The 16,247-nt window shown below is 28.3% G+C and overlaps 3 protein-coding genes across 5 annotated transcripts in view; 1 reads left to right on the forward strand and 2 right to left on the reverse strand.

The window, feature by feature from the left end:
- LOC119680609 (synaptic vesicular amine transporter) overlaps positions 1-4,951 on the forward strand; it is a gene marked incomplete at its 5' end in the record, with an annotated part of 37,549 nt that extends 32,598 nt beyond the window's left edge. The window contains 7 exon segments of one of the 2 annotated variants that reach the window (XM_038093522.1): positions 668-838; positions 924-1,062; positions 1,502-1,560; positions 1,635-2,003; positions 2,299-2,525; positions 2,586-2,903; positions 4,526-4,951. In XM_038093522.1, the coding sequence (XP_037949450.1) occupies positions 668-838; positions 924-1,062; positions 1,502-1,560; positions 1,635-2,003; positions 2,299-2,525; positions 2,586-2,903; positions 4,526-4,591 (1,349 nt within the window). In that variant the 3' untranslated portion in view covers positions 4,592-4,951. 2 annotated transcript variants of the gene reach the window in all.
- Positions 4,952-6,414: 1,463 nt separating this feature from the next.
- On the reverse strand, positions 6,415-8,699 carry LOC119682078 (hybrid signal transduction histidine kinase A). 2 transcript variants are annotated; one of them, XM_038095426.1, is made up of 2 exons: positions 8,599-8,699; positions 6,415-8,525 (listed from the first exon to the last, which is right to left on the reverse strand). In XM_038095426.1, exons 1-2 carry the CDS (start codon positions 8,624-8,626, stop codon positions 6,760-6,762), a joined length of 1,794 nt encoding a protein of 597 aa, XP_037951354.1. In that variant the 5' UTR covers positions 8,627-8,699; the 3' UTR covers positions 6,415-6,759. The 2 variants fall into 2 exon arrangements, with proteins under 2 accessions (XP_037951354.1, XP_037951353.1); XM_038095425.1 differs by having other exon boundaries at positions 6,415-8,534.
- A 4,619-nt stretch (positions 8,700-13,318) lies between these two features.
- LOC119682119 lies at positions 13,319-15,502 on the reverse strand. Its single transcript, XM_038095470.1, has 4 exons — positions 15,384-15,502; positions 15,033-15,261; positions 13,899-13,957; positions 13,319-13,836 (listed from the first exon to the last, which is right to left on the reverse strand). Exons 2-4 carry the CDS (start codon positions 15,151-15,153, stop codon positions 13,351-13,353), a joined length of 666 nt encoding a protein of 221 aa, XP_037951398.1. The 5' UTR covers positions 15,154-15,261; positions 15,384-15,502; the 3' UTR covers positions 13,319-13,350.
- Between the last annotated feature and the right edge of the window lie 745 nt (positions 15,503-16,247).

Here is a 16,247-nt window from a genome sequence, read left to right on the forward strand (position 1 = left end):
AGTTCATAAATGCCTACTTCCGTTTAACACGAGCGGCAGGCGCAATTGCCATATACGTCGCTTTCGTTACCGAAAACGACCACCTTGCGGAAATGCGGTCGGCAATATTCAATGAAAATATGGTATATGTAGAATTGATGGGTGAACAACATAAATATCTGGTAACTAGTTGTGCATGCAGAAGGTCTATGCTTCCTTAATACACACATATTCATAAGCCCATATCAGTTTGTAGTTGCAATGTTGCCGCACTCCCTTGGGAGACTCGTAGCAATCCAGTATTTTATTTGCATAGAGTTAATTTGAAAAAAGTATGAAGAATATTTTAATTACTTTGTATATACCGTACAAATATTGTATGATGTACTTTACAACAATCTGTGCCGTCACTTAACTTAATTGTCGGCAAGTATCTGGATGGAGTACACAGCAATGTGGCCTAATTCAATTTTAACTGAAATTGCTTTTACATTTACTTTTACTCTACCAAATTGCACTTACCACATTTCCATACAGTTTTCTAGTTCGTCTACCATTTAACTTAGCAATTAAAAGTTCTTAACACGTTTAAGACTAACGCTCTTACACATTTTCAGTGTTGTTGCGTTTGTATTTAATTGTCTACAAATAACGACTTAATTATATTTCAACCGTGTTTTTTTCCTAGTTCCTATTATACCCGAGTTCCTGTACGATATACGGCATCCGGATGCACCACTTGACAGTTTTCCGCGCACACCATTAACCCTAAACACACCGCCTCCACCAACGCAGTGTCCTTGCAACAGCGATGGCGATTTGTTGCCCACGGTGGAAGTATCAACATTATCCCCAGAGGGTATGTATACAGCACTAATGGGTTAATTAATTTTTTCTTCTTAATATTTTTTTTAATAATATTTACTAAATTTTCTTTATTGTAGAAAATGAAACCCTATATCGTGAGTTGGAGGAGCGTCACAATGAGTTGGTGGGTGAAACGGTGGAAGTTGGCATTTTATTTGCTTCTAAGGCCTTTGTGCAGTTACTAGTTAATCCAATTGTTGGACCTTTAACGCACAGGTAGTAAAATATATGTTTATAATACAAACTTCATAACTCAAATTTTAAACATTCGAAAAGTTTGAACTATTCGAATTCACTTCATATCGTAAACATTTGATACGGAACGATGAAGTCTAACCAAACTATATTAACTATTTCGTGAGAAATTGGATATTTGTATTCACAGAATTATCCATATAATTTTTAGAACTATACACTATTTTTAGAACTATAAGATCAATTAATATTATTGAATTTTTTTATTTTTTTTTTTCTCCAGAAATTTTTTACTAATTGCAAATAGTTATTTTTTTCTTATACAAAGAAAATAATAATACCTATATAACTTAAAAACCCATATATCCGTAATTCTTTTGTTATTATTACCCATTTTCGCAGACATTGTTTAATTGGAATGAAAATATTTTATATTAATTAAATTTATTGCCTTCAATAGGATTGGTTATAGTATTCCAATGTTTGCTGGTTTCGTAATTATGTTCTTGTCTACGCTGAGTAAGTAATATAATAAGTTTTTATATAAGTTTAAACATACACTAACATGTACCGTTTTTTTATTTTTGCTATAGTTTTTGCTTTTGGACGTTCCTATCTGGTACTTTTTATAGCGCGTGCATTGCAAGGTATTGGCTCATCGTGTTCGTCTGTGTCTGGTATGGGCATGCTTGCTGATCGCTACACAGATGATAAAGAGCGCGGGAATGCAATGGGCATTGCATTAGGCGGTTTGGCATTGGGTGTTCTTATTGGTCCACCATTTGGTGGGATAATGTATGAATTCATAGGCAAGTCTGCGCCATTTTTGGTGCTGTCTGCGCTGGCTTTAGGTGACGGTCTACTCCAATTGTTTATGTTGCAACCATCGATACAACATGCTGAATCGGAACCTCCTTCCTTAAAGGCACTAATTAGTGATCCATATATACTTATAGCTGCAGGTAAATATATAAACACACATTTACTTAAACAATAAATATGAGAATACAAAAATATCTTGAAACTATAACATAAGCATTGAATGGCATATCTCACAAAGTTAGTTTCTAGATTTTAAACTAAAATTGTGTAATTGAGACAGATTTTTATGAAACTGAACAATTGCTTAATCAGACTTGTGAATATAACAAATCTCTGAAAGATCTGAAAAATTTTTGTGTATTGAATTCTTGTGCAAATTCAATTTATTTTAAGCATATCTAAAGTTTACTTCTTATCTCTTTTTTTTAACAATAGGTGCCATAACTTTTGCTAATATGGGTATTGCTATGCTAGAACCATCTTTACCATTATGGATGGTAGATAATATGGGAGCGACACGTTGGGAGCAAGGTGTTGCATTTCTTCCCGCTTCAATAAGTTACTTAATTGGCACAAATCTGTTTGGTCCTTTGGGTCACAAAATAGGGCGTTGGTTCGCAGCTTGTTTGGGCTTGGTTATTATTGGTGGCTGTTTAATTATGGTAAGAAACTTTCATAATTATATTTTTTTATATTTTAAAATATTATATATATTTAAAAAGATTCCAACTGCAACTTCGATAACTCATCTAATTATACCAAATGCTGGACTTGGCTTTGCGATTGGTATGGTAGATTCGTCAATGATGCCGGAATTGGGTTATCTCGTTGACATACGACATTCGGCAGTTTATGGAAGCGTTTATGCTCTAGGTGATGTAGCGTTCTGCGTTGGTTTCGCTGTAGGTCCTGCACTAAGCGGTACGCTTGTTAAATCGATTGGTTTTGAATGGATGCTTTTCGGCATTGCCATAATATGTTTCTTATATGCGCCTCTACTTAGACTATTGAAGAATCCTCCCACTAAGGAAGAAAAGAAGGTTTGTAGCACTAATAGTGCTGATACAAATAATGGCAATGAAACAATTAATATGGCTGCAACTGAAACAACCTTTAAGCATGATGGCATGATGAATGCTGCTTTTGAAAGCGAACGGCTTTAATTTACTTTTTTTTGCTTTCATATGACATGACTATATTATTTATTTGTAGTATATTTTTAATGAATAAATACTTATACAGTTTTTATTACTTTTAGTTAGTAAATTGTATTTCTTTTAATTAGATCAAATAATATTATTTTTTATAAACTAGAGTTTTTAGTTAATTATGTAGAGTGTTAAGCTTTTATAAATAGCTAATGTAAAAAAAAGTTTCTTAATTAAAAATTGATTTTTGTAATATAATTATAATAATTATTATTGATTTATAATTTTTACACCAAATGCCAAAATATGTTTAAGAAATCTGTATAAAAATATTATAGTTACTTAACATTGATGCTTTTTTTCATACAAAATTATTTAGATTCCATAATGCCACGAACTATCTATTCTAAATTTTAACTACAAGTAGGGAAAGGAGTATTTTTACAATATGTTTAGCAAACCGATAACAGAAATATTTAAATTACTAACTCAATACAAATTATCATCAATTATATCGAACTAATTAAAAAAGTTTTATAAGCTGTTCATAATACAAGCCGCTAATTAATTCTTTACTTTAGTTCTAGTACGATACGATACGTACGATAGTGTTTATGATTATAGAATTCTTTATTAATATCATATCTTTTATCGATGAAATTAGTTCTAAATGCACTGAAACATTTAAATATATAAATCAAATTTATAGTCTTGATGTTGAACGGAATAGACATTATGTAGGATGCCACGGGTACGTCATAATTAAAATTGTTGTTGCTCTCAAAGCACATTAAAAAATTGTGAGTGAGAGAAAAAAAATATCGGTTTAAATTCGGTCAAGAGAACCAAGACTATATGTGCCTCGTCACTTAGTCAAAGCAGTGTTCTATGGATGTGTGTGTATATATTTCCTTTAAAATTTAGGCTGAACAAAAAAGTACAAAAGTAATAGTAAAAATACGAAATTGACAAACTGACGTGACACAAACTGTGATCCAATTTTGACATGCCCGTGACACTTTATATAACATGGGTCTAATCGGTTTTTCAAAAATTTACTTCCATTGTTTTCTCAAAATCCTCATTTCACTACTATTCGCTTTTCCTAAACACACCTCCTCCATTATAACAAAATTTCATAACTCTTTTTAACTCGTTTTCCTCCCTATTCACTCTTTCTCTTTTTTCTCTCTCTACATTCTTTAATTTACATCTGATATTTATTACTGCCGCCTGAAAGTAATAATTAAAATTTAATGTACCAATAAATGTTCTACATCTTAAATTTTTTTTATATGTATTATATATTTACATAAAATAAATTTTAAAAATAAAGTTTTAATTAAAATAAAGCAATTATTTTAATTTATTTATTTATAATAATACATCGCATGATTTGTTATCATAATTTTTTGTCTATATTCTTTCACATTAACAATATATATAAAATAATATATATCATATATATGTATATCAACTTAAATTTTATAAATCAATTAATTTTTCCGTTGCAGTCTCTTATAATTGGCGAACGGTCGGCGGTACGTTATGTTACTTATCAAAACTATGATGATGAGTAAGATATATTATATATAATTTTTATAATTTTAACTTGAATGAGTTTAAAAAAAAATCTTTCGAAATCAACCAAAATATCAAAAATATCATATGAAGTTTATTGTGTCCCAAAGTTTCTATAATACTAATAATATTATACAATATCAATATAAACATAAATTAAATATAAATTTTTGAAGGCAATATTTGCTATCAAACCACGGACTTGAGCCTACCAACATTTGAATCTCTAATAATTATATCCAATAATCAACAATAGAGACTATACATATATAAAATAAATACTTAAGTGTTGCTTAAACTATACTCAGATGATTGAAAAGGTAACAAAAATTGGGAACAATAAAATGCACATGTTATGATTATGCACTTTATCGTTAAACTAACTAACATTGTTGAAAATATTCTTAAAGTTATTTTCTTATATATACAAATTAAATATATATACATATATTAATTATTAATGATGAAAAAATTCTTTATTAAAAAAGTTTATATGGTATTATCAAAAATATATAATGTCGTAAAGGCAAGTGTTTAACAAAACACCAAAAACAAAAAAAAAATTATTTATTAAATAATAAAATTTTTATTTTTTATTTATATTTCAACTACTTTAATTGCTAAAGCTATAATTAAAATTTGTTTTGATTATCAGTAAAATAAATGATTGGAGTTACTTTAGTAAATTAGTCAACACATATTATTGATGTATGTTAGTTAAGTGCATTAAACTTGATTATTATGATATATAATCACTTTTTAATTTTTGTTATTTTCACTCTATGAACAATAAATGACCCACAACAAATTTTGTTATTTAAAAAATAATTTAATTATTTAACTGATTAGTTAATTATATATATATATTGCTTAATAATAACAAAAAGTTAGGAAATTGTTTTAATAAAATAAATTGAAACATATTAATGCGCTTTTCTACACCAAAGAATCGTCTTTTATGATTTTTTTATATTAGCTTAGCATGTTCAGATCTACTTTGATTTTATTAAAATAAACTCTAATTTCAAGTTAATTCATATACGATTATAAGATAAAAGATAAGATAAGACATAATTTCTATCCTTCTTCTTCTTATTGTTCAAGAACATCTCTAGCGATTTTTTTCTTGATAATTTAAATAGAAGCTCTCTTATTAAAGCTAAACTCAGTTCGCATAAATTATCACTGATTTATCAATATCACTAATTGAACTTATAAAAATTACTTTGATAATATATTTTTACCAAACATAAGGTCGTTTTGCCTAAATATATATTCGTATATTAATTATAATATGTTAATTCAATCACTTTTTATTTTACGTTTTAAATGTGAATTCGAAAAGAAAAGATCTCAGATATATCCTTTTAAATCCTAACCCTGTCCTTATACTGCTTGAAATAATCTTCAAACAGCAGAAGAGAGCGTTGATAATTATATTGAAAACATAATACATTGGCGATTCAGATAATATATCCAATTTTACTAAAGTAACTTCAAACGTTGTCCTAGTGATATATTTTTTTGAAAAATAAATTGTGTAATACTATATATTTATGCTATATTATATTACTAGTTTTTATTCAAAAATATTTAATTTATATAATATTAAAAGTTAGTGTTTACTTTTTTAAATTTATTGTTGTTGTTATTAGTGTTATTAAGGTATATATATTATATACTTACTCCCAGCAAAGATTGGTAACGTATGACATGGGAACTTAAATTGAAATGATTCAATATGAACTAAATAAAGAGCTGAGTCATTAAAAAGTTTATTTAAATAATTTAAATTAAATTTTTTTATTGCGGATTTAAAATTTTTCCAAATATATGAAACAGGGATTATTGATAAAAATGCAATTTATGGTAGATTTTAAACAGAAAAACAATATAAACCGGGCTTAGAGTAAAAGAGTTAGTAAGTATCCAGCAGCTCTATTTTTTAGCCTTAGCATGCATTCCCAGTCACCATAGCACATGGCTATAGCACACATAGCCATTAAAAAAAAATTTGCAAGATAATATTGAAGAGTTTGTTTAACTCATAATTTAATAAAAAAAACTCTTTAAAATTATCTAACAAATTCTATTTTAATGATCTCTTTGGTTTCCTCTTTTCTCTCTCTCTCTTCATTGACTTTAATTCAAGAATTTAAGAACCTTTTCAAACTCTCAGTAGTTTAAGTTTATCAGTGTACACATTGATATTAACATTAACTGGAGAATTAGATAGCTCACAATTGCTACGTATAATCAATGGAGAAGTGGTGCGTCGAAATGAGCACCCTTGGGATTGTGTCCTTTTTGGACAATTTGTGCTTACGCTTGGATTCTCATAATTGTAACGTAAGGATTGATGCTGCGATGTTCTTCTATTTACTGGCACAGGTTTCGATATTGTTTTCATTCTGCTGTCTTCGGATGTTTTGTTTACTGTTGTCTGCTTTAAACATGATTTTCTAGGCACATTAAGGGTTTCCAATAATGTCTTTGGCTTACGCTTAGGCGGCGCACTGCCATTTGCTGTTGCCGTACGCTTAATGATCGGTTTGTGTTGAGGCCTTGGACTTGTGGCCTCCTCTTCTAAAAAGCATGTGCGACAATCATTCACTTTTACTGGTATAAGTGCAGGTAAGCGCTCTTTCGATATGAATTTCTTGAGATCGGCTGGTAAAGGGCGTATCTCGGAATATTTTGGTGGATCTTGATCAAAATTTGGTGCTATTGGTTTGATCAAAGCTGCATGCAGGTATTCATTACTTGGTACACGTGCTGGTATGGAATAATTGGAAGCACGCTGATTAATGACCATACTATCTGTGGAATATGGTGTTGTCACAATTGTTGTCGGATTATTATATGTATGCACAATATTATCTTCTTGAAGTGTATTAAGTGTATTAGTTCTGTTACTTGTGGTGCTATTCATATTGTTATTTCTGTCAATATTCTCGTCAAAGTCACAGTCGTCATTTGTCTCTATATTAATTGTAAAATGTTCACCATCTGTATCGTTGTCTAAGTTTTTGATATTTATATTGATTTGACAACCAGAACGTGTTGGCGTATCATTCGTTTGATTCAACGGTGGATGCAAACATTGATTTCGTTCACTTATGGTTGAAGCCATATCCGCAGACGGTTGCAAATTACCACTAACAGACTTTGATCTAGAAACCCCTATATTACTTAACCCTAAATCATCAGGGAAACGTCTCTCATATAAGGATCGGCGACTCCTATTCGGGGATATACTTGAAAATGGATATCCAGATGTAGTAGCTCTTACATTTGAGGTAGAAGTTGCCAAGCGTTCATGTTGATTTATATTATGTCGACTCCGGGCACTGCGATCGTATATTGCATTTGCTCCCGTATTTGTTTGGGAAGGACTACGTAAATAGTCGCGATTGCATACACTACGTAAATATGGCGACGTTGTTGGCACGGAATTTACCGTGGAACTGTAATTATTTCTTCTGCTGTTTGATTGCTGATTGCTGCCTAAACGTGTTGAACTTTGTAAATAGTTAATATCATTACGACTTCCCATTGCTTGATAACTCCTATTGTGGATACTTGATTCAGTAAGACCATTGTTTAAAACTCTACTACTAGTTCCGTGCAATGGACAATTTATGTTTACCTTAGATTCCTGCAAGTACTTACGACGCCTACACTCGTGAAATTTATTTCTATCATTCTCTCTTTCTTGCGTCGACGGTGTGAATTTGTAATTCATGAAAAATGTTTGGAAGGAACTCTCAGCTCTACTTGTAGGAATTGGACGACTTACAAGGTTTTGTACAGGAAAAGCTGGGCGCTCAGCATAGTGAAAATTATATGATTGTATTTTGAAAGGGTCACGTTCAAACAAATCCTTAGTCTGGCGCTTAATTTGAAAACGCGGATCTGAATATTGACTATTGCCTATAGTAACTACATATATTTAGTAAATGATATATTATTTATAAGCAATCTATAGCCAACTATGTTTACTTACATATATTGCGACGCCGATTTAAACTCATGATTTTTAATTTAAAAAAATTGCTTATTTTTAATGAATTTCGAAAAGAAAATTCTTTCCGGAGACAAAAAATTTTGCTTTTTCTCCAAACAAAACTCTTTAATTTTAATCATCCAAAAAAGGTGTATCAAGAAAATAAATGAGAATGTTGTAATCAATAAATCACATAATGCAGTTGAAAGCAGAAATTTGAATTTTGAATTTATACAGAAAATTTTGAATATATTCAAAAAAGAAAGGAATTCTAAACTAAGTAAATTAAAATGACATTTGATTCATATTGAAATATTTTAAAATTTAAGTTTATAATAAAATGCATACGATATGTGGATTGCGGTAACAGCTGCAACCACTGAACCGTCTTTAATTGATCAATTCATTAAAAACTAAAACTTAATATTATAAACAAAATTAACAATTTAAAAAAAAATGTTATTAATAAATTGAAATATAATTATGAATATTTTTAGCAAATTTTAAAGCAATGTAAGAAGAGTTCGAGATAAATTCATTTTTATTAAAAGAAGAACAAAAATAAATATAATTATTTTTAAATAATTATTTTTTTAATTAATTTTTTTTTGCTATTAATCAATTAAAATTGTTATTTATTTATTAATTTCATTTAGTACAGAAAATAAAAATTTAAAAAAAAAAAACTATTTTAAATATTTTTTGCACAGGCTTTTATTAACTAGATATTTATTATAAATATTTATTATTATTATAAAATATTTATTATATTTATATTTATTTATAATTATTTTATTTAAATGTATCAATGAAACTAACAATTCTTATTTAAATATTTATATGAAGTATTAACGGTTATAATTTATTACACATATTTTTTTTTTAATTATATTTATTATTATTATTTTATTATATTATTATTATTATTTTATTATATGTTATTGTTATATATTATTATTTATTATTATATTATTATTTAATATATTTATTTAATTATTTTAATTATTTTTGTTTTTATTTTTTCATTACAACTTGGAAAAAAAAATTTAATATTTAAATATGAAATACTAAATAGTTAAAATGATTAATTGTTTAAAAATAAATTCCATGTTGTTTTGTATATTAACTATAATTAAAAGTATATATTCAACAAATATTATAGCGAAAATTTTGATCAAATTATAAATACAGAAATGCAAATAAAATTATAATATTTAAATATATATAAATATACAAATATTAAATCACAAATGTATAGAGCACAAATTCTTGATCTGACACATTAAGGGAACTAGTAGTGAGTAGCACAAGTTTTAGTAATAAATGCATACACATACATTACATTTAAAATAAAAATAATTTATATGTAGTGAAATTTGAAAAGAACTATAAATTAAAGAATTTATAAAAATCATATACAAAATGCTCGCACAAATTGTTGACAATGTTTTTTTATTTATATAATCTGTTTTTCGATAATTACAAGGCAAATTGGCCAGCCCAGGTGATTACCGCGAAAAATTTGAATGGCTGCAAATTTTTCTACGCGTTGTTCATTGAAATTGTAAAACCTATTTAACGTACCTGCATACTGTAGCTCATAATGCATCGCATTGTTACGGCTCTTTAGCAAGTACTGAGTGGATTATAGCAGATTTGCTATAAAATTAAACAATTTTTGCGTGCATTGAAGAAAATAAAAACATGCTAATGTAGGGTATAGCGTTTAATATATAATGAAGCAAATAACGTATATAATAGATCGTTTAAATACTATATAACAATATTATGTAGTGCTAAAATATATAAGTGAAAGTTGAAAAGCAAACATTTTGTAGTCGATCACAAGTATTTAAAAAGTTATAAGAATTTGTATATAAGCGTAGCTGAAATACTTGCTGATTTTTATGTGTGTTACTAGAGTATATATAGAGTTGCTATACAAGTCTTTACCTGTGCTATTTTTTTTAAGTTAATATGCATGCTTAAAGTTGCTATAAACTATAGAGAAATAAATAATTGAAATGATATTGTTAATTTATAATTTGCTTGAAGAATTGCAAAACGCAATCAACCTTAAAATAACTATAAACTTAAACAATATTTACAAAATTTTATCACCTAGTCATTGTTGCTATAAAATATATAGACTTATATAAAATTTTGTGCTTCGAATACTTACTAAAAGCATTGTACAGGGTAATCATATAAATTTTCCGGTTTTCAAGTTACTGTATGTAAATCTAAGTCAAAACTATAAACGACGGTTGACTAGTTCATTTTATAGCGGCTTCTTAAAATTTTTCGCTATGATCTAACTAGGTCACGCTGTTCATGTATAAATATATAGCCTAAGTTCTTGCTCATCCCAACATTTTATGAGTATTATTGTGTGAATTAGACAATATAAAAATATATATAAAATTAAAATTAATATTTTAATATAATATAAACTATAATGGTAGTTGCTATAAAGTATAAATATGCTTATTGCTGTAATCATAATTATTGTTACTGTATTATTATATTAAATTACATACATATACATACATAAATATATTTGGAATACTTGTAATTAAATTTTAACAGCTGGTATGGGGTCAAACAATATATATATATATATATATATAAATATATAAATAAATATTAAGTAATAAATGTTAATATATAATACAAAATTATTATAAAAAACTAAACTATTAATATATATGTATCTGATGTTTATGTTAATAAAATTATCCGGAAAATAAAAATAAATATTAACCGCAGGTTTTGTGCTATAATAATTAATCGAGTTGTATAAGTAGTTCTTACAGCAAGTTGGTGTAAAATATCTAAAGAAATTGATATTATATTATGTTTTCAAGCTCTTCGTGACCGTTATATTAATAAATTACTCAAACATTAACCAAAATTGTAATTGTATATTCACTTGTATCACATAAAATATATTTACTATAAAAATGTTAGAAAATTTGTGTGTGTCAGCTTAATTACTATATCATAGCACAAATATATGTACTATGCTTAAATCATTAAAAAAAAAACATTAAATAATACTATATAATATTTTAGCATATGAGCATTGCAGTCAAAACGTTGTAACACATAATAAACATATATAAAAATATTTTAACTTTAAATATAGGAAACATTTTAGAAAAATACAACTATTATAGCAAAATTTTATTTTAAGTTAGAATTCTGCTATTAAACATGTTTGATATTAAATTTATTAACTCAAATATTAATATTATATTAAAACTTACGAATACTTAAAAAATTGTTAAAATTATGAGAGAAACCATTATGCAAACATTATAGCTGAATTAAAATTATTATAGGAACAGTAAAAATAATATGTTAAAACTATGTAATAAGATATATGTAATAACATAATTTCATATTGTAATGATAATACTGATGTGACAAAGTTGTTGGTGAATAAAAACGAGCTACACTCAAAAAAAATGCATTTTTGATGAATCCCATTCGATCTCTTTTTTTCGATAGCTGTTAAATGCATTAAAAATAAATTATTATTAAATAAAAAATATTATATTTCACACAAATTGTTAGCAATAAAAATGTATATGATGACAGTTCCCTAGCCACCGCTGTTGTTTATAGCTTGTGCGAAAGCCTTTAACAACATACCTTTTGCTCAAAAAGTATCAGGATTTTGTTGTTTGTTAACTACTCCTTAAGTAAATAACCCTTTCTTGACATATGGTACAAATTTAAGCGCCATCTGTCAATTAGTTTCTTTATAACAGCTGTTAATATGAGACTACCTCAAGTGCATTTAGCTATTTTAACTATAGACAATTCTTGTTGTACGCGATTTTTTGACTAAACACGGCACCACTGTCATCGCTCAGGCATCATTTTCGCCAGATCTGGCGCCTTGCGACTTTTTCCTGTTCCGGAAACGCAAATTGTTCCTTCGTGGTAAGCGTCTTGAGTCGATTGAATAGGTAAAAGAGAATTCCCCAAAGGAACTAAAAGCCATACCTTTGGCTTTCGGGCCTACGAAAAGTGTATGGGAGATTGGGTTAAGCGTTGGCATTGAGCTTCAAAAGGACATATTTTGAAGGAGATAAAATAAACTTGGAATAAAATTTAAATTTGTGTGTTTTATTTACAAAATCCGGGTACTTTTTGAGGAACATACATTATTTGAATCAAGTTTTTGTGTAAAATCTAATAGACTTAAAGATATTTTTAATGGCTGATTAAATGGCTGTAGCCATGTATATTGATGTAATTATTATTATTGAAAAGAAGGGATCGACCTAAATGATCTATTGTGCTTCTTAGTCGGGTTAAAGTGTTTCTTCAAAACTGATTTCTTTAATGAAAGACAGTATAGAGCTTATCTTTCCTAGTCTTGTATCCTTATGATCCATGAAATACCCTCCTAGGTGTTTCTTCCACTTGTGCATCAGTACCGGGCACTCCCCAAACACATGATATGCAGTTCTCCCTCTTCTCTAAAGTATTTGTAGTCTGAGTTGGAGTGAATTCCTAACTTTGATAGATGATTATTCAATCTACAGTAACCGGTCAATAATCTCGCAATGTTGATTTAACTTTTTACGAAATTAATTTAATAAAATAGATAAATGAATATACAAGTTATATCCTCTTTTTTTCTATTAAACTCAATATTTTGGCTTATCAGATTTAGTTTTAAAATGACCGGTTTTTTAAAAAATTTTTATTCATATTTAAAATTTATAAAATCTGTAATTACATAATCTTAAGTGTAGACCCTTCTTTTTCCATTCGTGCTAAATTAATAATTTGCCAAATAAATTCTTTCATTTTTCTCAATATCATCTTTTCAATGACTACATAGGACAAACCTTCAGAATAACAATCGGCGGCATAGAAAAACAAGCATTTCTGAATAGTATTTAGGATTTCAAATGTGATGTTTCCGAATTCATTTTCTGGATTAATTTTTACTTTCGGTACTGGCTCTGGTTGTCCACGAATCATATACTTGGGTGGCAATTCAATAATAATACTTTCTGCCAATTCGGGTACTTCAGCCGGAGCAACTTTTTCGAAATCGACTGATTGGTTTTCAACTGTTATTCCAACAATTTGGTGTGGTTCATATACTTGAGATCCTTGAGGGTACTCTGACGAATCCTCTACTATCATATTTTCAAGCACTTGATGATAGTCGCCATTTAGAAGATAAAATGGAACTGTAGATTCTACAACATTCTTTAAAAACGCTATTAGGTAGTTTTTGTAAATTATATGAATACGAGATGTTATTTACTCACCACATTTTCCTCCAATCCAGTAGTTGGCAACTCACCAACCTGATACTTATTAAAACAATCTAAAAATATTATTTTTTTATGTATGCAAATAAAAAAAAGGAAATGAAGATGTTGCTAATATCGCATTTTATATAAATGGAAAAACACAATGACCTATTCGTATTACGGCATTCTACTACAGAAGCCTAAGAACTAACATGCATGATGAACATCTAAATATAGACCTCAAAGAAATAATTTTCCCTATCAAAGGTGCAAGTTGAATTTAAAGAAATGCTTTTTAAATCTTATCTAATCAAAATCATACCAACCAACTTCTGTATACGAGTTTGCTATGTACTCAAACAAGCGCATCAGAATGCAATAATTTTATTTTCGAGTTGATAATCTATAATCGGATGCGTTAACATGTGCTAGATAAGGCAGTAGTTCAGTTTCTCTGAAAAACACAACGCAGAAAAATTTCAGGAGAAATATCTTCGGGTAGTATTTGAAAATTTTATCACCATAAATTAGAGGGATATGGTGTAGAGGTAACATCCCCCAACATCCAAGTTCTTTGTTATGAGGAATTACCTCAAATACTGCAAAACAATGCGAAACCATATGACTCCTGGAAGAACAGTCACAATTATGGATGATTTAATGAGAAACAGACCTAGTGTGCTTGAGCTACAAACAATAGAAGTTGGATAGGTCATTTTTAGCATGACATATCAACATTTTTCTGATAAGAATTGTTTTTCTTTAAATAAATTTAAACCATAATAGTTTGAAAAACTTAATTTCACCTGTCAGTTTTTCACATTGCTAAATTTCAAAATGGCCGACCACCGAAAGTATTTAGACCATTTTTAACATTATTATCATATATTGTAACTAGCATATATATATTAGAAGAATTTGCTATTCTGTATAAAACTTAGCCATTGGAGCATGAATTTTATGAAATACGAAATGTGTCATATAAAATTATTCGTTTTAAATATTATAAATATTTTGAGGGATTTTAAATTCGATTCTGATTAATATATATTTATTATATATTTCTTTTCGGAAATAGATTCTAATAGCAGAAAATCTTCGTTATTAAAATTATAGATACAGTTTATAGAGTTAAGATATTATACCTACCGACACACTTGCAATCACCACAGCATGGTCTTCCTTTAGTGAAACAAACGCAATATTTCTTCTGGCACCTGGAACGTTTGCAATTGCAGAAATTTAATTGAGTTCCCTTGCCTTTACGCATTTTTAATTTTTTAAGTATTGCCGCCAACAGTCTCGAAACAGTTAATTCGTTCTGACTTGTGATTACTGACTGTACTTCGTGATATCTAAAAATACAGAGTTTCCACACCTAAAAGTTTTGTTTTATTATATTTGACTTACACAAAAACGAATATGATTTAACACGGGTTATGTGATATTTTTTTTAATATATGGTATTTATAATAGCAATAACATTATGTTCACACTTACAATTAATAAACCTAATTAGAATGGACATTGTATGAAATGTGGCACTTCTTATAAGTATCAACATTTATCGAATTAATTGCGATAAGCAAATATACTGTAACAGACTATAATTTAATTGAGTATTTCTGATTTCAAAGAATTTCATATATTGATAAAATATTTTTATTCAAGAAAAAATACTGTGTAAATACGTCACTAACTTGAATTTTGTTAGTTATGTTACAAAGTATGGCGTTTATACTTTGTAGAAATCAATTATTTTTCAAATCACTTTCCTGCAGCCAGCAAATTAATGCCATCCAAAACTTTGTAGGTGTTTGAATGTAAATAATTTTTTAATTCAGAATGATCATTTTATTTATGATTCGCTTATCTTATGGGAATCACCAATATTTGCTAAAGAGAAGTTTAAGTGTTACTCTTTAATACTATATTGACACTTAGATTAATGGAATCTCATTGCACATATTGCTACATATTTAACGAGTAAGTTCAGAAGTCTAAACATAGCATAATTTCTAAATTTAGCGAACACTGAGAAAAGAAAAAAAAACTCGAAACTCAAGCAGAGAAATTGCTCATTCCCTCTCGCTCTGAATGTTCTCTCTGAATGCCCAGCTTTGGTGTCCAGAAGATATAGGTTCTTGGGAATATACTTCTTGGATAGTTTATCAGACTGTTCATCGGTGAAGACGAAAGACCTATTAAATTACCTAAATTTGGCGGGATAAATTTAGTCTGTAACAAAACCGAGGAATGTGGTAACAAAACGGCGATAAATCGCAAATTGAGATACATGGAAGTTGCCACTGAACTGAGGAATGTGGTAACAAAACGGCGAAAAATCGCAAATTGAGATACATG

Source organism: Teleopsis dalmanni, chromosome 2 (genome assembly GCF_002237135.1).
Source record: "Teleopsis dalmanni isolate 2A chromosome 2, ASM223713v2, whole genome shotgun sequence".
Lineage (NCBI taxonomy): Eukaryota > Metazoa > Arthropoda > Insecta > Diptera > Diopsidae > Teleopsis > Teleopsis dalmanni.